Here is a 22,977-nt window from a genome sequence, read left to right as displayed (position 1 = left end):
GTCCAGTTCAATCTCCAATAGGTTAACGCACCATGGCTTCGCAGGAAGGGACGTACGTTTGCACGCTGAGTAAAGAGTTACAGGAGCGGGCTGCACGTGAGTTGAACGAATATCCAGAAACGAGGGCTACCTGTATTAACACATTACGTAATAAAACCAAGACAAGGCCGGATATAAAATTCTGTACCGATGATGTATTTCTACTACGATTTTTGCGAGCAAGAAAGTTTGATATAGACAAAGCGTTCCAGAACTTAGTCCGGTATTATGAAATTCGCAAGGAATTTCCACGGGTGTTTGAAAACCTACATCCATCTACTGTGAAACATGTCTTGGACCAAGAAATGGTGTGTACTTTACAAACGAAGGACAAAAATGGAGCATTTATCGCAATCAATCGACTCGGTAAGTTTATTAATTCAATCATGGAAATATATCCTACCCATGATTAAAACTCAGAGTACTAAGCCTTTTGGGAAGACGGTCAAAAATTCGATGCCGATGTCAGTACTATCAGAGCTTTTGGACAACAGTACAAACGATCAAAATATTGCACATTATTTCATGTTTTTTTGGATACTACATTCATATTTGATCAAAAATCGACATTTTTATCCGAAAATCTGCTAAAAGTGGGTGGCTGGAATTATAAAAGTGTTTAAATTAACAGGGTAAGTAGGCATTGATCAAAAATGGAAGACATAAACTTGTTGTCATGGGCTTTTATTTATTCAGACACGGACTGTGTCATTTGCTTTGTGTTGAAATAACAGGATAATTATATGGAGTTGGATTCAGTAGCTGTGTGAACAACATTCATACAAGGTAGACAAAGTGAAAGGGCACGTCGCCATGGATACAGCGGAATGATGAACTCAGTGGGACATATGTCCTTCGTGGTTATTTGGTGGAAATTGTTTTAAAATATATACTGTGTTTTTTTCTTTTTCGACTTCATAAAATGTCAGGTAAATGGGAACCTTCGAAGTGCGATTACAAGGACATAGCCCGCCATTCTTTCATAAGCGGAGAGAAGATGCTTGAAAACGAAGAATTACAAATCGTTGGTTCATCAGTTATTTTAGACTTTGCAGATCTTAGCCCGAAACATGGCGCCTACTTGTTACCAAGCAACGCTAAATTGTTGATGACAATTCTGCAGGTAAGATAATAAATGTGACACTTGTTGCCCAGGGGTCCTTTATTGAACTCTGAGAACAAGTTAAGGTCAGTCAACCTATCTGTCTGCATATCATTTTATATGACTGCTGAAGTGTTTCTTTTACCTGTCAGTTGCCATTTTGCGCATGCGTTAAACAGAAATTTAACTCGATAGAAAATTAGATGAACAATTTGATATACACACTATGAACAATACCTCATGGTCACCAGTCTCTCCAGGGTCGTTGAACTTTTTGGACTCATGGTCACCAGTCTCTCTAGGGTCGTTGGACTTTTTGAGCTGATACAAGTAAATGGATTAAGAGGTCACGAGTACAAAAGTTCATTGATAAAGTTTCAAGTAGTTGTATCAGTCGATTCATCATGACACAACTTTATCACCATTATGATTTGACCGATACCTCCATTAGTTTATATCACTTCATCTTTATAAACAATTGAAGTTGTGTAAGTCACCATACTGTAATCTCATATTTCTGCAATATAGTGACGTCACGAAATGTCAGACGATGAATGGGGTTGAGCTCGATCATCGACCCTTCACCTGTTCACCACCCGGGTCTATGGCGTGATACATCGATAGTACATGATTATACATTTGTATATATTCCTGGTGTACTTCGTGGAGTCAAAACTTTGTACGCCCTCTACTAAATCCACCTTTTTTGTAAGACGGCAAAAATTACTGAAATAATCTATATCGAAGGTAGGATCCGTCGCTCTTGGAACGAACGAGCGGAGTAATTAGTGAACTCGAGTACTTGGTGTAATCATAGACCCTCCACCAACATTGGTGGAGGGTCTATGGTGTAATTAGCTATAGGGAACGAGTTTATAATTAGTGTAATTAATGAATAAGTGGGTTATGTTTTATCCGTTAGCCTATCATCGCTGATCAGTACTGTACTTTGTCGGGCAGATTTATCATGAACGTTACGAACATTTCTTTTCCTTCTATTAAAGCAATTAATTTTAAAAGTTCGCACTCCTATTTGTAAACTACGGTTCCCCTTATGCCTCCATGATGCAAAAACGTTAGGCACGCGTACGTTTGCTCACCGTTTGTGATAGAGGGACTGTGGTTCCAAATATCTATGGCATATTCGGCACATCAAAACTAATATTATATAGTGACATACCCATAACAAAGTAATCGTCTACTTTTTGTCACCCATTTCACCTGTGTGTGAGTACGCGCGCGTGCATGCATGTGTTTGTGTGCGTGCGTGCATGAATGTGTGTGTGTATGTATGTGTGTGTGTGTGTGTGTGTGTGTGCGCGCGCTTGTAGTGTTTGTGTTTCTTACGTCATCCGTTTACATGGACACTAAGAAGCAATACAAATGGACTGTTCAGTATCGCCAGAGAAAGGAAATCGGTTTAATCGTACACGTTTCAAGTTCTCAAAATTATGCTAACAACTATATTTTTTCTCGTAGAATGTTCTGCCAATGCGCCACAAGGGTATGCACTATGTCAACACACCACCATTGTTCGAGACCGGATTTAAAATTTGGCGGGCTTTCATGAGTGACAAGATGAAAGACAGAGTGAGTAATAACTTGTCGGGTTTTTTATCTGTCTATTTGTCTGTCTGTCTGTCTGTCTGTCTGTCTATTTGTCTGTCTGTCTGTCTGTCTGTCTGTCTGTCTGTCTGTCTGTCTGTCTGTCTGTCTGTCTCTATCTGTTTATATGTGTCTGTTTGTGTTTTGTTTTATATTCAAGTATTCAAGTAAATGCACAGATATTCTCGTGAAATTATGAATCACAGCACGTACCTATATACTCATCATACGTTTTAGGGTTTAATATATGCTTGTAAACCATTGGCTTATTTGCTAGAATATCAACAATTAACACCAAAACCGCACCGAAACATTTGACACGATGTTGCATTTGTGATCTTCTCCAGCCTTACACACCGAGTTGACGCACTCTACGTTCTACAAACAAGAATCTGCTTGCAACAATTACAGACAAGTCACCTATGGAGGCCGTTCATTCTCATATGTCGCCTCCAAGCTATTGAACTCTTTGCCACTTGACATTCGCCAAGCCTCAAGCCTGGATTGTTTCAAAAAGAACTGAAGACTTATTTGTTCACCAAAGCAAATGGTGTGCTTTAGCCATTCAGCCCCGCTGATCAGAATATTGCTCTAGAAATCGGCTATAGAAATTTGATTGATTGATTGATTGATATTGCTTTATAATAAGAGCTAAGTTTATATCTATATGTAGATGAGACTATGTCTAATCTGATGATAATTTGATTCGATGTTGTTGGAAAGAGGCGATCACAGGAGTGCGCCACCAACGACAATATCTTAAAGTCAATTTACCTAAACTTTGAATGCGTACATATTATCAGGATTCTTGTGAAGAACTATTCAGACTAAAGTGTAACGATTTGAGAGAGCAAAGTTGAAATTAAAATGTGAAGATGAAGGATATGTAAATTTATGCAAATTCTTGACACATTGATCAATAAAATAAGCAATCCCCTAAACAATTGACTATTTCTCTCTTTTGATAGGTCCATCTGCATGGTAGTGACATCGCCTCACTTACTGAATTCATACCATCTTCCAGTCTACCTTGTGATTATGGCGGCACATTACCTGAGATGACAGTTCAATGTCAGAAATACGCCAACGAGGTACTTTCTTGGGGTGACACATATACGAAGCAAAACGCAGGATATGGTATCATAGCAACGCACGATACATTAGGAGGAACAGTTACCTCTGCTAACCCAAGCGGGGGACTTGTTGGAAGTTTCAAGAAATTGGACGTCTGAGGGAACTTTGATCCTAAAAATAAAATAAAATAAAACAAAACGAATTTGAATTCTGTAAAAGAACACAAACACTAAAATTGCACAGATCTGACAATTAAAAACGTTGTCGAATGGACTTTGAACAACTAACACCTCAACCTTTTACAATACATTTTCATACATTTTTTTTATTACATGTAATAATGGTGTGGGTGTGTGTCCATGTAAAATAACACTTGTACCAAAACAAGAGAAAACCACATTGAAACAAAACAATTGTTTCACCATGCAATTTCATTAAAAAATTGGGGAAATTTGATAGAACTCTTGATACCATTTCTAATAACTTATGAAGAACTAAGGGTTGTCTGAAAGTGGTGTCAATTAATACATGCTCACTGCACTGTATTCTATAGTTTTTTTTTAAAGAGCTCGAGGTAGGTAAATTGTAGTTTGTAGTCTTTCAATTTTACATTTTCAAACAAACAAACAAACAAACAAACAACGTGCATGCATTCACAGACATACTGCTCACAAGCTCACATCTTTCTAGTCATTCACTTTCTGGACTTTGAACAAGTTACGATATGTTCCCTGACTTTCTGCGTTCGGTTGAATTTGGTGGTATTGATATCGTGGCCTTCTAAGTTCTATATTAAAGAGTGGCGATTTTATTTTTAAATGTTGCACAATTAATTCTTATGATTTCTTCCTTGTCTGCGGTTCCGTCCAAATTTCCTTTTTGAATGAAAAAGTGTCGACTTATTATTGTGCCTGTGTGCGACTCAGCAGGTACGTGTACGGTTTAGATAGATAGAGACTACAGCCCTGCTCAGTTGCCCTGCTCACACACAAGCTGAGCATCTATCTGGAGTGCAGCTTTACGTTACCAAATTTTTTATACAGCCCACATTTGGGGATGAGTACTATGATTTGGGGCAAGGGCCCTCAATAATTTCTTGGGTTATTTGAAGGAAAATAATTGTATACATTTTACGTGTTTGGGGTACAAGTCGCATTATGTCATGTGTGATCAGTATGGGGGAGAGTACACATGCACAATACACTGCGCGTGTATGTGTATACGTATGCGCGCGCAGCACGGACAGTTTTAGAATTTCCCAGAATGCCGTAGAAGTACAGGTGATTGCAGACGACGACCGACATGGCGCTAGTGCGATTACCGTGTTTACATCTTTCAAAAAATTTCGCGGCTCTAAGGTAAGTTAATTGAGAGATTTCATCAAATTCGGGGTTTTTTTGGTGAGTGGTATTTACTAGAAGCAACTGAAAGTATTTTTGTTGGATGTTTCTTAGACAATATGGGGCGTTCGTTTCTAGTCGAAATTACGTGTTCACAATGTTGATTGTTGTGACCATGCACGTACGTAAGTACAGACGGGGTCTCAACCTTTGCACAGACAGATGTCATGGCGCACATGGAGTAAAATTTAGATAAACAGGGTGTTTATCTGATATTGGTTATGTGTCGCACATCTAGCTATCAAAGCCACCTGTCTCACAACATAGACTGTGTGACGTGTGTCGTATGTTTACTTGTACTTGCCTTTGTCATGCCATGGCCAGTACACAGTAATGTTGCGGACGGAGTAAGTTGTGACAATTCAACTGTGCATATAGTTTCAACCACGCACAGTCTTTGACCCATGGCCAAATCCCTCTGATACAGGAGCTAAAACGAGTTCCAACGTACTCCGTCTACAAGCAGGACTAGTACAGAAGGTGATTCGGTGTTCTTGGTAATATCATCTTCCCCAGGACGTTAGGATAATTTGTCAGTACTTGTGTTATCCATCGAAGTCCCATGTACCCAATCCTAAAGCAAGGCTTGTGTGTTGTCTGTCCAAAAGTCTGACAACAATAAATTTTGTTACAAATTTATACAAACTTGAAAATTGTTACATGAAATTTTCGACTATACATTTCAGTCAAGTTGTCAACAGATGTAATATTAATTTGTTTTGAAAAGTTTAGCATAACTTTGTTACAATTAAGTGGAATAATAATATAAATAGCAAACGTGCCCAAAAGTTCAAAACTGTTTACAATAAAAGGTGTTACTAACTATATTTTATCATACTGACTGTTTTAAAACATTTTTGTTATGGCCTGTGGTAAAGTCTGTTGAACTCAAATCTTGCTGTGACTTTCAATAATTTGTCCATAAAAATAACATTGGCTGCAGTTTTTGTCTATTTTCTACAAAACCTCAATTGTGTGTGTGTGTGTGTGTGAATATATATTTAGTCCCTGCCGGACAAAGTCCGGAACAGGGACTTATGGATTGGGTTCCGTGTGTGCGTCCGTCCGTCCATCTGCAGCCATTTCTTGGAGATGCCTGGACCGATTTTTTTTCAAACTTGGTACAGGGGCAACATACAATGGCATACATATGCACGTCAATTTGTTTCATGATATGATCCAATATGGCCACCGAGCAGCCATTTTGTTTGTAAATTGTTGAAAGCCATAACTCAGACATGCTTGAACAGATCTCATTTAAAGTTGGTATTAGGACAGTGTTCTATGGCATACGTGTGCATATTCATTGTTGTTGTGATACGATCCAATATGGCTGCCTGGCAGCCATTTTGTTTGCAAATTTTCCATGTCCAAAGCCATTACTCAGACATGCTTGAACAGATCTCATTCAAAGTTGGTATTAGGACAGTGTTCTATGACATACGTGCGCATATTCATTGTTGTTGTGATGCGATCCAATATGGCTGCCTGGCAGCCATTTTGTTTGCGAATTTTCCATGTCCAAAGCCATAACTCAGACATGCTTGAACAGATCTCATTCAAAGTTGGTATTAGGACAGTGTTCTATGACATACATGTGCATATCTATTTTCATCATGATACGATCCAATATGGCCACCTGGCAGCCATTTTGTTTGCGAATTTTCCATGTCCAAAGCCATAACTCAGACTACCTCACTCTACTGGGTCTATGGGCAGCTACATATCCAAATGACAATAACAATAGTTCTGAGATTTAGTTTTATTAGAAGTTTCAAGATATAGTGAGAGTTATCAAAATTAATTTGTTCATGTCTACATTGAAAGTGAATGAGAAAATATGAAGAAAATAACACATGTAAACTGTATGAATTAATGATGTGAGAGTTGTATGTAAATTATGTATCTGCTTGTCTCAAATGTTTATAACTTATGTGAGGTGAAGTCCATACATTAACTACAGTACATATATAAGTATAGTATCATAGTGAGGTTATTCTGAATGGAGAATGAGGTGAATCGAAGGTACTCTAACAAAAAAGCTTCGAGGATTTTCTGAACATACAATCCTCACAGCTTCTGGCCTACAGCCAGGAGGGGAAACCCGCCTGGACCATCCCCACAGGCCACTCTGTGGCTGTGCCAGCTGTGCCGCAGCTTCAGTGTTTGCCCCAAATCTTGGACAACATTGTTGCTCTACTGATTTTTGAAAACAACAAAAAGGAAATATTGCCATTTGTTTTATTTTTTGACTTTTGTATACCAAACTATAAAATGAAATAACCCACATCAAAATCTTGCTGTAATTTGTAATCATGATATTGCATGCCAGATTAAAAATAATTGGAAAATATTTGTGTTTGTGTATTTTATTATATTTTTGTCCAATTACTCACTTTAATAAATAATATTGTTCTCCTGATTTGTATCTAGTCGAGTATGCATGTACGGTACTGGAATGGGTGAAATGGGATCTGGTGTTGGTAAGGTAAGGGAGTGACATAATTCTAACCTTCAGTTCTGTATCACGATGTTGCATTTATGGGCCACTGTTGTATAGTGCCCTCTGTGTTGTAATTTCATGGAAACTGTAAATGTCGTCATAAGAACATATGCAATCCATGGGTTTCTCTCCAGCCAGAAGGAGGTGCCTGTCAGTCTTTATTCATGAATATTGATTTAAATCAGATTTAATTATGTACACTATGCATTATGCAAATAATATAAATGGTTGTTATTTGTGGGAAAACACTGAACTTCAAAAAAATATTGGTAAGTGTTGGCATGTATGTATGTATGTATGTATGTATGTATGTATGTATGTATGTATGTATGTATGTATGTATGTATACATGCATGCATGCATGTTTGTATGTATGTATGTATGTATGTATGTATGTATGTATGTATGTATGTATGTATGTATGTACCGGGTATGTATGTATGTATGTATGTATGTATGTATGTATGTATGTATATATGTATGTATGTATGTATGTATGTATGTATGTATGCATGCATGCATGTATGTATGTATGTATGCATGCATGCATGTATGTATGGATGTATGTATGTATGTATGTATGTATGTATGTATGTATGTATAATGTATGTATGTATGTATGTATGTATGTGACAAGTGTCTTATGTGTGCGAGGGAGTAACTTTAAATCAAAATCTCAAGAATAGATTATTTTTGTATTTGATGAGAATCGGATCCACAGCTAACCAACCTAAACATTATCTGAGCTGAAACTTCTGTTTCTTTTCACTAACATATCATAGGGTGGGGGTGCAGGAGGCTCCATAAGAGAAGCTGGTGGTGCGTTTGGTCAAATGGAAGCAGCTAGAGAAGAACAGTACTTCAGACAGCTGGTAAGTCTCACTAGATTCCTTGGGAGTCTCGCTGATATTGATATTCTGACTGTATGATTTAAATAGGTCCCTAATCCTGCCATGGGCACTGTTTTTTACATGGACTTGACCTGAAGAGTGGAGTAAATTATCCAAGATATATACGTATTTGATTCCTCTCCCCGTCTGTTTATCTATCAGTATGTTACGCTCCCACTGAGGTCAAATACTCGGGACCAGTTTGCAAGTCTTCTCCAAGGAAAGTGTTTATGGTATGTCTGTGAAAAAAATGTCATCAACAGACTAACTTATAGACACAAAATAAAACTGTTACTGTTGCATATTTAGATTACACAAGTGGTTATAGCAGTGCATTGGTCATGTGGTCATAATGACTGCAATCATGATATGAGTAAACAGTGAATGGTTTGCATGTTACCACTTGAGGAAAACTTGCTATCAGAGATACTGATTACAGTAATGTCCATTGATAGTTGAGGGGGTTCTCACTTGGCCAGTTGAGTCGACTCTAATCTTAGCTTCAAACATAAAAAATAATGTCGACTTTGAGTCTGGTCAAATTTAGGGCAGGTATGGAGATTTAGAGTTGACTTATTTTTAGTGCTTGACACAAAATTCCATTCGATTATGTAGGTGTATCTAGTTTCCTAGATAAAGAGGGTTCCAGGATTGAAGTTCAGGGTTGCTGCTAAATGATTGGTTATGCTAATATTGGATGACTTTGGTATGTGATCTGTGTCAGGTACAAAAATTTAGTGTGAATGGAGTTCCAAATCCAGGTTCTGCTTTACTACTTTGAGTCATCTCAGAGTGAAAGGCACACTTGTAGTCTGAACATAGTAGATATCAACATGCAATAATCTTTTTATTTGTGTGTATGTTAGCTTGCTGACTGTTGAGCTGTCAATGTCATATATATACTTCTGCAGTGACTGCATTGTGTGCCAAGTAAAGTGGATACTTATAATAGTAACATATAACAGACAGTGTATAATATCTATCTTTCCCTGTGATGACTGAAAGTACTGTATTTTCGTCTCTTTTTATGATAGCAAGAACAGCAATTTAAAGATTTGAGGGAACACCACGACCAGGAGATTTGGTTCCATGAAGATGCAATACATCGTCACCAGGCCGCCATCAAACGACACGAGAAGAAGATGAAAGAACTTGAAAAACATGAAAAAGAAGAATGAAAGACAGAAACTTGTTGTTTGATGGATTGTCTGGTGATTTCAACAGTCTTTGTTTTCTCAGTTGAAAAAATAACATACCAGATTGGTTTCTAAGGTTTCATTTGTTTGTTTCTGTTGTTACATGCCAGAGGTTTACCCAGAGGATCAATAACAGGTATTATCAAATGTGAGCCGGGTATCTGATTGGCTAACTATAAATGCTCATAACATTGCAGCCAATGAAATTATTGTTTGAAACATTATGTATTAGAAATGTTATTTCAATCTCTAGTACCTAAAGTAGCCTTCCTACTATTGATGTTCATAAATTCAAGTAAATTTGAAGTTTGAGAAATATTGGTGATATGAAATCCAGAATACATTTCTGATTACTTCTGTGATAATTATATCTGCCATATTTCACTTACAACTACTTGTATTGTGTTGATTATTATATGTAAGTTTTGAGTTATGTGTGAATCAATATATACTACTGTGGAAACTGAGCTTTCAACTTACTTTAGTTAAACACAAACTAAAACTATTGTTGTTCAATGTGGTAGCGTACACAAGTGGTGATAGCAATACCTTTGCTGTGCAGATATAATCACCCTTCGAGAAAGAAAGAGTAAACACGAGAAGTCTTCAAAGTATACACTGCATATTATTGAAGTCATCAGAAATGCCACCCTACTGTGAGTGTAATTAAATCAATGTCCATTCAATTATATCAGCATGTCGCAATAATAGTTTTAGTGTGTGTCATTAGTTAACTGGAAGCTTAGTTACCACTATTGTATGATGCACTGACTTTCATTTCATTCCTTGTCATACCTTGGTAGACTGAAAGTATAAAGGTTTCAGAGATACACACAAAAACGTTAGAGCAATTAAAGTGAAGTGAACTACAAAATGTCGATTGGAATGCATCATTTTACATGGATAGTTTCAGTTTTGTCAACTTCTCTCAAGAAGTCAAATAAGGCTCTCTTGGCCATAGACTTCTCATCAAGAGAAAGAGATTAGGGTGCATGATGTCATCACCAGAGGTTTTCCCATTAACCTTTGCAGTAAATCCCCAAAATGGCTGAACACATGTCAAGGGCTTCTTAACAAGATTTCAAAGTGGAGTACGAAAAAAGGATAGTCTCAATGCCTGTCTTAAGAAGTACAGTGAGTGTTTGCCACTCATGGGTTCAATTTGACAATCTGGTGAACCTATGCTGTTCAACATAGAATTACATGCTCCTTGCTCGTGGCAAATTTTATCGAATCTTGACCTGAGCTAGAACCCAAACCATAATGTGGTTTAACCACTCGGTCCACCAACAACCAATGATGCCAAGCTGACTGCTATATTGCAGCTGAAAATAACACATCACTGACACAGAAATAATAACATGCAATATTTATTTAAAGGGGAAATCATAGTAAGTATTGTGAGTAATATTAGAGAATATTTATGATAATTATAATATCAATCTAATGATATAGAAAGTACTGATAAAAAACTTAAGCACGACCAGTCTGTTTTGAAAGCGCCCTCCTGTGGTAGACAGATGACACGTCGGCTGGTGACTCAGGCCTAACAAAAATAATTGTTTGGTTCCGGTTACTCGACCCCACCTAGCTTGTCCTGCCGACCCTAAACTTTTTAAAAACTTCTTCAAGAGAAAATAATAAAATCGCAAAAATTGTGTGAAGTCTCGCGAGAAATAGTGGATGCGGAAACTGACATCAGTTTAAAAAGACAAAATAAAACTCTTCTTCCAATCTGTAATGGCTGTACATCTGATAGGAAGAAATAAACAAAACAGAAACCATTTGGAAAACCTGAACTAGACACTGAAATGTAATAAAATAAAAAATCTACCTACCCCACCTTTTCTAAAATTGAGCATAATCAGAACCACACAATTTTTCTTAATTAGGTCTCACCACCTGTAATTGTACCAACCTCATCATTTATTGCTCATGAATAATGAATATATACCAGTTCACAAAAAAAATGTCTTGCATGATCGTGGAAAAGGTTAACAGTTGTGCGATTGTTTCGCAAACATCACTTCCACAATAAGGTGTGATATCATGGCCACACAAAATTTCACATTTTATTTAAAAACTTATTTAAAAATTGCTAAGGTTTCAATGCTAGATATCGAACAAATTAAAAAATAACTGATATTGCCGAGCAAACACTAACCATGTGATTGGTTTTGGGTATGTATAAGGGTGAGGTGACAACGAGGTAAGGGACGATTGCACAAATGTCACACAAGCTCACTAAATGAACTTTGTTCGTTTAGCGCTATGTGCAGTTTCTTAGTTGCTGGATGACTTTGTCATTTTAAAAAAAAAATATTTATCTACTTTTTCAACTTTACCTAACTAGCCCGGCTGTTACCTTGCCATACACTCCATCTTTTAAGATGAGCATGGTCTTGTTGCTAGGAAAACATGGGACCATTTTAAAAATAATTATTGACATGCCTACCTATCCCTATTTTCATTTTTTTTTTTTTTTTGCATCATTTGGCTGTTGCTGTGAATTTTCATTTGAACACATTATAGTTTGTGTTATGCTAGAGTCGATGAACACAAACATTCCTGACAAGATTTCTAGAAGTATGAAAACAGATGAAGGTATATGAATGATTTCCAGTTTCTCCGCAGTGCTACTTCGTAAAATGTTAAAGTTCCTTTTGAAGTCCGTACCCTTGATTTTGTTGTAAGAAACTGTCCTCCCAGTCAAACACTTCTTGGTTAAAGTTTTTAAACATGACGTCATATTCAGGAAGTGAGCCACCATAGTCACTTGGTAGAGAGGATGCCGGGATACATTTTGTCAGTGAGTCTTTCCAATTTTTCCCACGGTGAAGTTTACTCTGCGAAAAATTATAATGCAATATGAAAAGTTTATGCAAATTCTTTCTTTTTCTTTTCTTTAAAAATCACATAGTGTATAAATTATTGCAATTTTATTAGAATTTACTTCTGAATAGGCCTATCAAATATTTGCCATGGGGGCACTCTACTTCCTGTCTGTGTGTACCTTGGGGGTATACATGGTATAGGTTACTCAGTTAATCATAAAGTAGTACTGCTTTCCTCAATATCTGAACAATAAGAAAAACATCCCTGACTTACACTTCTACAGAATACCAAGGGACAAAGCTGTTAAGAAATGCTACTATGAGGTGGTCATACCCCCAATTTGAGCGAGGGCGCTGTATTATCAGTGAACTTCCTGTTTTCAGTCTGGAATGGCCTATTCTTTTATACATGTATAGAGCACTTTCTACAATGGATGACATGATCATAATGCTGTTAGTGTTACATTATTACTCCTGGCCCATACATACATCAGCACAATAGCTCTAGATGATTTCCTTGCACAGTCAATTTTGGCCTCTGTAAGCATATTAAGGCATTCACATAGGAACCTATGCAGGTGATGACCTACTATGTATCTTGCCTTGATATCCTATGTCGAAGAATATTGAATGGAAACATCAGGATTGAATTTATATTTATCAGGACTGTTTTACTCATTATTTTTGCACTCCCATATAGGAACCTATGCACCTTCAAATTTTTCTCAGTAATATGTATGAATATACTCACCCTATCTTTCATCTTTCGTGACATAAATTGACGCCATATCACCATTCCTTGTTCAAAGAACATTGGTAAATTAACATAATGCATTGTGTTGTAACGTATAGGTAGTACACTCTGAAATACAAGGAGAAGTCAACTTATAATTGTATCTCCTCAAAACTTTTGTTCAAATGTATAATGCAACTCCTTTTCAATTGAGCATGTCAACAGAAGCACATGCTTGCAGTTAAAAAGGGTGCCATTGTTATGTATACCCCAAAAAAGTTATTTAATATAAATGGTCATTTCGAGTCGAAAAGTGTCACACGAGGGAGTCCCACATGAAAAATGAGGGCCAAACTCACATGACTGTACATGTAATGCCCAACAAAATATGATAAACGATTCCATAAGTTCCTAAAAATTATGTGATTTGAAACAAAGTTAGAGAATTTATTGACTGGTTGAGATGTAACCAATTTTTGAATTCAAACATTAGAACACGATTTTTGTTCAATATAAAAGGTTCCAACTTCTGGTCCAAAAACTGCCGGAGAACAGCGCTCCTAGTGGCCAAACTGTACAAGCTTTCGTTTTTCTGAATACCAGCCTATGGCCAGCTGGTACATGGTAATGGCTACCGGGTGTTGTTTCATTCCGCTGAGGGCGCCACACTCACCTGAAGAATTGTCATCAACATTCTGGCATTGGAAGGCAATAAGTACGCACTGTGTTTCATTGACAACTGACCAAAATCTAAAATCGACGTGACTCCATTTATTTGAACTTCTTCGTCTTCGAGTAACTTCTCTGATGTCATCACTGAAAACTTGATTGTTTCTGCATAGCTACAGTCAGAAGGTTCCCAGTTAGCTGTTGAAAAAATAAATAAAAGTAAATGTGTGTGTACATGTTGGTGAAAACTTTCAATTCAAAATCGTACTTGTACTTTATCATTCTGAATGACTTAGAAATGACAATTGAAGTCTGACTCAGAAGAACTGCTGGTCGTAGGACGAAGCTAACACTCCTTGGTGTTCGTCTCATTGTTTGTATACTTGAGACAGGAAGAAGACGGTATTGATCTAGAGCTGAATGTATGTATGTATGTATGTATGTATGTATGTATGTATGAATGTATGTATGTATGTATGTATGTATGTATGTATGTATGTATGTATGTATGAATGTATGTATGTATGTATGAATGTATGTATGTATGTATGTATGTATGTATGTATGTATGAATGTATGTATGTATGTATGAATGTATGTATGTATGTATGTATGTATGTATGTATGTATGTATGTATGTATGTATGTATGAATGTATGTATGTATGTATGAATGTATGTATGTATGAATGTATGTATGTATGTATGTATGTATGTATGAATGTATGTATGAATGTATGTATGTATGAATGTATGTATGTATGAATGTATGTATGTATGTATGTATGTATGTATGAATGTATGTATGTATGTATGTATGTATGAATGTATGTATGAATGTATGTATGTATGAATGTATGTATGTATGAATGTATGTATGTATGTATGTATGTATGTATGTATGAATGTATGTATGTATGTATGAATGTATGTATGTATGTATGTATGTATGTATGTATGTATGTATGTATGTATGAATGTATGTATGAATGTATGTATGTATGTATGAATGTATGTATGTATGAATGTATGTATGTATGTATGTATGTATGTATGTATGAATGTATGTATGTATGTATGAATGTATGTATGAATGTATGTATGTATGTATGTATGTATGTATGTATGTATGTATGTATGAATGTATGTATGTATGTATGTATGTATGTATGTATGTATGAATGTATGTATGTATGTATGTATGTATGTATGTATGTATGTATGGACATGGGACATGCCTACTCCTCAAGATGACATGATGGAATAAACCATTCAACAATAAAGAATGGGTCTGGTATGGGGTGGGGGGGGGCCTGTTCAAGCATGTCTGAGTTATGGCTTTGGACATGAAAACTGCGCCAACAAAATGGCTGCCAGGTAGCCATATCGGATTGTATCACGACAAAAATGGATATGCACATGTATGTCATAGAACACTGTCCTAACACCAACTTTGAATGAGATCTGTTCAAGCATGTCTGAGTTATGGCTTTGGATATGGAAAATTCGCAAACAAAATGGCTGCCATGCAGCCATATTGGATCGTATCACGATGAAAATGGATATGCACATGTATGTCGTAGAACACTGTCCTAATACCAGCTTTGAATGAGATCTGTTCACAATGTGTTGTTTTCCAAGTGGTCTCTTCTCATTAGATGTACAGCCATTACAGATTGGAAAGAACAGTTTTATTTTGTCTTTTTAAGTTGATGTCAGTTTCCGCATCCACTATTTCTTGCGAGACTTCACAATTTTCGCGATTTTAATACTAAACAAAATTCTCGAATACGTAAAAAAAAAAAATTAGGATCGGCGTGAAAAACTAGTTGGATCGGGTAACCGGAAACAAACAATTTCATTGGGACTCAGCATAGCGTATGACGATCATCGATAATTCGAAATTAATCCGCATTTAGGCTCAGCCACCAAAAAGGTCGTTTGAGATTTAGGTCACGTCTTGGGTTATAAAGCGATTTTTTACTATTTATTATTATTAGGTTACAATATACTGTATTGTCTTGTTAATAAATTCCGTGATCAATCGATCCGAGATTCGAATTAAGAATCGATCACAGCTATTATATTACCGACAGATGAAGGTCGTTAATCAAATTGGGTCTAGACTTCGATTTTCTTCTTCTTCATGTATACCCCGTTGTAGACTGTAAGATACGTCGTGACGTTCCGTTACTCTCTCGTCGACCTCGGAGAATAATATAACTCTGGAAATACACATACATACATACATACATACATACATACATACATACATACATACATACATACATACATACATACATACATACATACATACATACATACATACATACATAAGAAATCCCTTTGTTTATGCTAGACATTTTGTACCTGTACTTCATAAGCTGGTACGAACTATCATGTGAAACACATTGTGACGTAGAAGAGAGACAATGCCTATTTAGCACAGTCGACGTTACGTAACGTTTTTTTTTTGTAAACGTCACTATAGCTATCGACCTTACACTATTAAAAGACGTTATATAGATCATGGCGGTAGAAACACACTCATGTACAGATATAGTAAGGTCTATCCAGTCCCAATGTACAATGTATACATACATTATACTAGGTCTACAGTTTCTATATTGATTCCCGGGCTCGAAATTAGCAATTAATAGTCCAGAGCATATTTGATTATAAATTAGTCTACATACTCTCGTTGACTTCGGCGGTGTGGGTTATCTCCCCCACACACTTCTATTAAAAATTTGCGTTCGTGTTGCTACAGTGTCAAATATGACTTCGATTCTCTTCCATCTCCCTCTCACCACGGAGAGCGATCGAAGGAAGTCTTGAATAGCATGTAGACTGTGTGTGCTAAGGACACATAGAGTCTAGACTAGACAGCCAAATTCATGACAGACATGGTAGTCTGTCGAGACCATTTGGATAGATTGGTGGATATGTGTGAAATCTCGTGTAGCAGTTAACTTTGAGCTCTGTCGATGTGTTGTTATATTCTAAAGAGAGAAAAATCATTACGTTGTAAACAGCAATCCGTAATCTCATTGGTGACATATGTGTTCATCAGTGAATTACTGATCACTTGTCTATAACCTGTGTCTACACACACGAGTTGTATAACCACTGCTGTGACATACAATGTGGAAGTACTACCCACGCTCACATCATCATCGTGGGGCTACGTGTACATCGATATATATACTGTTCATGATGCGAATCTCATCTTAAGTTAAGCTAATTCATAATCATTATTTATAAGATATCCATGTAGTAACTCACCAAATCGTAATATCGCCACTCTGTTTCCGTTGATATCTTTGTATTGCGACGGAAGGGTGAAATTCATGCCCATATCGAATATGTGTTTGTTATTTGACGGTTTCAGGTCATCGAACACAGCAGGGTAACTTGTCCTTATTTCGTAATAACGAACTAGGTTTTTGAAAGCACGGTCAACGTCAAACTTCCTCGCACGGAGAAATCTGAGGAGAAATGCTTCGTCCGATCGAAAATGAATATCTGGGCGAGATTTCATCCGTTCTCGCATCTCACGAAAACCACTTTCTCTGGACTCGGCAGTTTCATTTAACTCTCTTTCCGCTCTCTCCTGTAAGGCTTGACTGAGAGTGCACACGTAGGGCACATAATGTTCGCCTTCTTGCATTGCTGATGTGAAAGTGTTCAACAAACGTCTACAATGTTTTAACAAGAAGTGGACGTCGATGTAATTTTCGATGCGACGACGGAATGTGCAGTCCTCCACCGGTATGGCTGCTGTATATGTATTAAAATATCAGGCACGCATGCGTACATTTGTCATCATTGCGTAAGGTACATTTCTGTGATTACGTAATCAAGTTCGTGTAAACAAAAAAAACCACCCACCTTCAATGGTGTAAACATAGGGTAAAAGACAAATAATCAGTTTTGTTCTCGCGATTTTCCGGATTTCTATTATCTAATGTTATTTTCTGTATATTTCAAATAAAAGTGTTAAATACTGTTTCCTCTCATTTTTTTTCTATTTCCTACCTGATATCAATGTCTTATATGAGTTTATCAGCTTTGCATTAATTAGTAGCTTGCTAGAACAAACTCACTATGCCGTGAGTGTAAACATCCACTGATCCGACTAATGGAGGTAACACGGAAAGGGGAGCAACTCCAAAGGGACGTGTCCAGAGGACATGTACATCCGTAAATCACCCTGCCACTTAATTAATTCATGAATTCACAAAAGAACAAATAAACAAACGGTAAAATCATACATATTTTATTATCATGCATACTTTTATTTTTTAAGTTCTCAAATTAAAAAGCCGAGGTATTTGAAGAAATGCTTGCGAAGACAGTTTTGACACGATTGAAAACCAAAAACGTCTGTCGCGCGCGTAAACAAAACAATGTGTCATTCAATAGGATTGACATATTAAAAAGCCGACGTTGTCCAAGAAATGCTTGAATTGCACAACTGACTAATCGTCCACAAGTAAGAGTAGTACTGTATTGAAATCTAGGGCAATACTATTCATAGATATTCACGATTGAAAACCAAAAATGTCTATCGTGAAAAATGTAGCATGGATGATATATTTAAAAGTAGACGTATTCGAAGAAATACTTGCATGATAGTTATTGACGATTGAAAACCAAAAATGTTCCCAAAATGTAACCGTGCAGCACGATTGATAGACTGTAAGATACGTCGTGACGTTTCGCCCTCACCGGCCTCCTCTCACTGTTAGGGGTTGGCCGATGTTTGAGGGCGCCCCGTCACGGCGTACCTTACAGACTACATGATCGACATTTTCGAAAATAGAACGTCACGTCGTTTGGTTTAGGTGTGTGTGTGATATGTACACTCAGAGTTTGTGAATGTTTTAAAAATAAATACAAAGTTATTTGAATACTTCGGGGTCAATGTTGGCACGGAAGTCAGAGAATGTAATTACACTGGTAAATCTGATTTGTTGTAAAAAGTATTGGGACTAAGAAAGTTATGAATAGTATTGCCCTAGATTTCAATACAGTACTACTCTTACTTGTGGACGATTAGTCAGTTGTACAATTGACGGAAGAATAGACTGTGGTACACAATGCGTGAAGTAAATCCAACCTCTGGAGCACGAGATTAAAAACTCTCAGTTAATCATGCATACAGCGAATTTCACAATACAATTCAGCTTTTCCGTTTGATAAAACCACGTGGAAACCAACAACAAATTGACCATGCTACACTTTAAGAAAGCAAGATTGAATGAGTACAGTTGCTTGCTACATTTTGTCTAAGTGAAATGAACTACACATGCCGCCAAACATACATCAAATGAACACCGCAAGGGACAGTTTACGTGTCCTTCATCGGGCGTTTGATATTAAGAAAAACATTGGCTCCTGAATGTCTGCATGGCGTTGCAATATATTTAAATGGTTTATTTCATTTACACTAAATGTAGCAAAAAATGTTATCTTGTTATTGAAGTGCAAGGCATATGCAGTTTCTTGTTGGTTTCTGCGTGGTTGTATCAAACAGAGAAGCTGCACGGTATTGTGAAATTCACTGTACATGTATTGTAGCCAAGATACATCTGACATTTTGTGGCGATTTGCGAGGAATCCACGGTAGTACAACTATAAGTCAGCCACTCTTCTCAAGTCAATGCGTCAATTGTCAAACTCGTTTTTAAAAAATGGGGCGGTGTTTTATCTATATCAGCTGAATGAACACAATGGCTTTATACCTCGCGACTTTATTCAAGTGTTTGCACCTCTATTAATAGAAGTAAATAGTGTCTGGTGAACGATACATGTGGGATATACAGCCTAGAACTGACAGCATGTATTTTGTCAAAGTGTTCTTCAGTAATCGATTCTTCAGTGTGTAATTACATGTACCATATCTACCACTTACATTGTTCAATGCTAAACTGTCTTCAGTGCGTACCTACCATATCATCTAAATATCTTAAATATCTTACAGGGAATCACACTCACTTGGCTAGCTTAGAGGTACCCAACCAGGAATCGATGCACATTGACCAACAAAATGCTTATAAATATGTTTATTTCACAGCTTAGCGGCAAGTATAAGGCAGATAAGATCTGAAGTCCTTTACAATCCAAAGTAGTCTTTATATACACTACCGAAATATCACATATCTACTAAATATATGCAAAGTTAATTATCCCATGGTCATTGTCATAGTAAGACAGCTGATTGGCTAAAGCCTCACATCTCTGACTTTTCAGACTGCTGATTGGATTAAAATCTCTCATCTCCGACGTGGACTTAATTATATTAATGAATTCTTTTATCAAGTTGCTTCATTACCCGTCAATTTGCAGATGCTATCAAGAAGGAAAGGGTTGAACCTGATGAGGAGTTACGTTCTTATGATGTAACTGCTTTGTTCACCTCAGTACCTATTGACAAAGCATTGGATGTGATATTACATAGACTACAGGAGGACACCACCCTTAACCAGCGAACCAGTTTATCACCCAGCCAAGTGGTTAAGCTACTCAGTGTTTGTCTGAAGTGCACTTATTTTGTTTATGATTGTGTGTTCTTCCAACAAATTCATGGTGCAGCTATGGGGTCACCTGTTTCCCCCATAGTATGCAATCTGTACATGGAGCAATTAGAACTCCGCGCCATAGAAACAGCCCCCCATCCTCCATTATGGTGGTACAGATACGTGGACGACACGCACACAAAACTTAAAAAGTGTCACTCTCAGGAATTCACTGACCATCTTAACAGTCTTGACCCAGACATCAAGTTTACCACCGAGGAAGAACAGGATAGGTCTCTGGCTTTCCTAGATACGACCACAGTTATTCAGGATGATGGCTCTTTAAAAACTAAAATCTACCGCAAACCCACCCATACAGACCAGTACCTCAATTTTTACTCTAACCACCCTTTACAGCACAAACTAGGTGTGATCCGGACGCTTCATCACAGAGCAGATACGGTGATTACCTACAACTCAGATCGTGAAGAAGAAAAGACTCACATCAACCAGGCACTGTATAGGTGTGGATACCCAAAGTGGGCAGTAGATAAAGCCACAGTCATCCAGCCTCAAAAGTCAAAGACCATCCGTAAGAAGGAACAACCAAGTAAGGGTTTAGTGGTCCTACCTTACATCAAGGACACTTCAGAGGCACTAAAAAGAATCTTTACTGCTTACGGTATAAACACCTGCATCAAGCCCACTAAAACCTTGCGGCAATTATTGGTGTCTCCAAAGGACAAGACTAAAAAGGAACATGTATGTGGAGTAGTGTACCAAATTCCTTGCCAGGGCCAGACCAACACAGGCCAATGCAAAGATTCATATATAGGGGAAACTGAGAGATCACTCAAGACCAGATTTTTGGAACACAGAAGACCTAGTTCCAGCACATCAGAGGTCTCCCAACACATCCACATTGAATCACCCGGTCACTCGGTTAACATAAATGAAGTGAAGATACTGGACACTGAAACCAGATATTTTGAACGGGGAGTGAAAGAAGCTATTTACATCCGAGCACTCAAACCATCACTAAACAGAGACGGGGGACGATACAAACTTCCAGGCACCTTTGACCCCTTATTAGGCTCACGTGTCCTGTAAGGTCACGTGTGCTGAATAGTGGGTCAATCTGTTGACAAAGACTGAAGTGTACAGTCGAAAATTTCAGGTAAATTTTCTAGTTGTGTTTGGAACAAAAGTTCAAATTGAATACTAAAGTAAATAGTGTTTGCTCATAACACACAGAATGTAAATAAAGTAAATAGAATTTGCTCATAACATACAGAATGTAAATAAAGTAAATAGTGTTTGCTCATAACATACAAAATGTAAATAAAGTAAACATATGTACTAATAAGAGAACTCTATGCAGCGTGAGTTCGAGGCTCGTACGGTCGCAGAGAACACTGCAAGCTAGCATGTAGCACTCGTGTAAATGCGTGTACCCCGAATGCGCGCGCCACACTTGTACTCGCTCTTCATGGGATTCTGTCATATTATTTACTATTTACTAATACTTTACACTAACCATTGCACTGCTGTCACGTGATATAAATGCTATAAATCACACGGTCATTTGTCAAATTATCACATGCCGCATTGTGTATTGCATACCATTTCCGCATTGCCTTTGACTTCATTGATATCAATAGAATTCACACCCCAGGGGAAAAGACCACCATCGACGTGAATGAACCCACCGGGTTGCAGTACACAGTCATTGTAAATTCCATCCAACTCAGTTGGAGTGAGTACTCGTGACCACATACTAAAGTATGCAATAAGCCCAGACAGGCCTTGGTGTGCAGCGTAGCCCCCTCTCCGTGTGTCTTGGTCCTGCCCTAAGACCAATACACCTCCCCCTTCAATTCTGCCAAAGCGTGCTAGACCAGACCCACCTGCGGCATGGACGCCATTATCATACAAGGCCCACTCCCCATCACGAAATCGATCCCACGTACCACATACAAGATGCCATGTGCAGTCATCTATATTGAGGGACGTCGTTTTGACAACAAGATCAACGTGGAATTCTATTTTAGTTACATCATATATCAATAACTCGTTGTTATTGGAAGGGACGTAGTAGGATATCAGAGTTCCGCCTGGTTGCCCCAAATCAGCTCTTACCCAGATACACCATGTAAGCGCTTGCATATCAGGTACATTTGTCGTCATAGCAACGTCAGTTACCCTAGTCTGTAGACGCAGAGTAGTAGGGTTTCCACAACCTAAACAATATAAATAGCTTTGTTAATGTACTTGCTTTTTGCGGCTGAGTGGTAAAACCACTAGTCTGTTAAATTAAGGTACGCCGTGACGGAGCGCCCTCAAACATCGGCCAACCCCTAACAGATAATTGTGAGAGGAGGCCGGTGAGTCTATAAAACCACCTGCCTCTTA

At 37.6% G+C, this 22,977-nt stretch overlaps 5 protein-coding genes across 5 annotated transcripts; 3 read left to right on the top strand and 2 right to left on the bottom strand.

Annotated features, from left to right (window-relative positions):
- The first annotated feature begins 32 nt into the window (after positions 1 to 32).
- Positions 33 to 4,064, top strand: LOC144444238 (alpha-tocopherol transfer protein-like). The gene is made up of 4 exons (XM_078133651.1): positions 33 to 405; positions 969 to 1,162; positions 2,621 to 2,731; positions 3,715 to 4,064. The coding sequence occupies exons 1-4, from the start codon at positions 33 to 35 to the stop codon at positions 3,976 to 3,978; spliced, it is 942 nt and encodes a 313-aa protein (XP_077989777.1). The 3' UTR covers positions 3,979 to 4,064.
- Positions 4,065 to 5,106: 1,042 nt separating this feature from the next.
- On the top strand, positions 5,107 to 10,659 carry LOC144444140 (ATPase inhibitor mai-2, mitochondrial-like). The gene is made up of 4 exons (XM_078133540.1): positions 5,107 to 5,178; positions 7,654 to 7,708; positions 8,506 to 8,595; positions 9,648 to 10,659. Exons 1-4 carry the CDS (start codon positions 5,123 to 5,125, stop codon positions 9,789 to 9,791), a joined length of 345 nt encoding a protein of 114 aa, XP_077989666.1. The 5' UTR covers positions 5,107 to 5,122; the 3' UTR covers positions 9,792 to 10,659.
- A 1,801-nt stretch (positions 10,660 to 12,460) lies between these two features.
- Positions 12,461 to 17,714, bottom strand: LOC144444236 (alpha-tocopherol transfer protein-like). The gene is made up of 4 exons (XM_078133650.1): positions 17,330 to 17,714; positions 14,050 to 14,243; positions 13,395 to 13,505; positions 12,461 to 12,655 (listed from the first exon to the last, which is right to left on the bottom strand). Exons 1-4 carry the CDS (start codon positions 17,712 to 17,714, stop codon positions 12,461 to 12,463), a joined length of 885 nt encoding a protein of 294 aa, XP_077989776.1.
- A 991-nt stretch (positions 17,715 to 18,705) lies between these two features.
- Positions 18,706 to 21,870, top strand: LOC144444235 (uncharacterized). Its single transcript, XM_078133649.1, has 3 exons — positions 18,706 to 18,745; positions 20,396 to 21,637; positions 21,860 to 21,870. The coding sequence occupies exons 1-3, from the start codon at positions 18,706 to 18,708 to the stop codon at positions 21,868 to 21,870; spliced, it is 1,293 nt and encodes a 430-aa protein (XP_077989775.1).
- A 291-nt stretch (positions 21,871 to 22,161) lies between these two features.
- Positions 22,162 to 22,752, bottom strand: LOC144444234 (neuronal pentraxin-2-like). The gene has a single exon (XM_078133648.1). It carries the CDS (start codon positions 22,750 to 22,752, stop codon positions 22,162 to 22,164), a length of 591 nt encoding a protein of 196 aa, XP_077989774.1.
- Positions 22,753 to 22,977: the final 225 nt, after the last annotated feature.

The sequence above is a fragment of the Glandiceps talaboti genome, chromosome 13, assembly GCF_964340395.1.
Source record: "Glandiceps talaboti chromosome 13, keGlaTala1.1, whole genome shotgun sequence".
Classification (NCBI taxonomy): domain Eukaryota; kingdom Metazoa; phylum Hemichordata; class Enteropneusta; family Spengelidae; genus Glandiceps; species Glandiceps talaboti.
The sequence above is the reverse complement of the archived record's forward strand: the minus strand, read 5'-3'. Positions and strand labels throughout refer to the sequence as shown.

Bases quoted from the DNA above. Each gene is read 5' to 3' on its own strand.
- LOC144444236 (XM_078133650.1), bottom strand. From the start codon at position 17,714: ATGCAAGAAGGCGAACATTATGTGCCCTACGTGTGCACTCTCAGTCAA. The intron at 14,244-17,329 runs GTGAGTTACTAC...TTTTTTCAACAG, and splicing joins AGTGGCGATATTACGATTTG to CTAACTGGGAACCTTCTGAC. The intron at 13,506-14,049 runs GTGAGTGTGGCG...CTTGTATTTCAG, and splicing joins TGTTGATGACAATTCTTCAG to AGTGTACTACCTATACGTTA.
- LOC144444235 (XM_078133649.1), top strand. From the start codon at position 18,706: ATGTTCCCAAAATGTAACCGTGCAGCACGATTGATAGACT. The intron at 18,746-20,395 runs GTAAGATACGTC...GTCAATTTGCAG, and splicing joins TGCAGCACGATTGATAGACT to ATGCTATCAAGAAGGAAAGG.
- LOC144444140 (XM_078133540.1), top strand. From the start codon at position 5,123: ATGGCGCTAGTGCGATTACCGTGTTTACATCTTTCAAAAAATTTCGCG. The intron at 5,179-7,653 runs GTAAGTTAATTG...ATTTGTATCTAG, and splicing joins AAAAATTTCGCGGCTCTAAG to TCGAGTATGCATGTACGGTA. The intron at 8,596-9,647 runs GTAAGTCTCACT...TTTTTATGATAG, and splicing joins AACAGTACTTCAGACAGCTG to CAAGAACAGCAATTTAAAGA.
- LOC144444234 (XM_078133648.1), bottom strand. From the start codon at position 22,752: ATGACGACAAATGTACCTGATATGCAAGCGCTTACATGGTGTATCTGG.
- LOC144444238 (XM_078133651.1), top strand. From the start codon at position 33: ATGGCTTCGCAGGAAGGGACGTACGTTTGCACGCTGAGTAAAGAGTTA. The intron at 1,163-2,620 runs GTAAGATAATAA...TTTTTCTCGTAG, and splicing joins TGTTGATGACAATTCTGCAG to AATGTTCTGCCAATGCGCCA. The intron at 2,732-3,714 runs GTGAGTAATAAC...CTCTTTTGATAG, and splicing joins GTGACAAGATGAAAGACAGA to GTCCATCTGCATGGTAGTGA.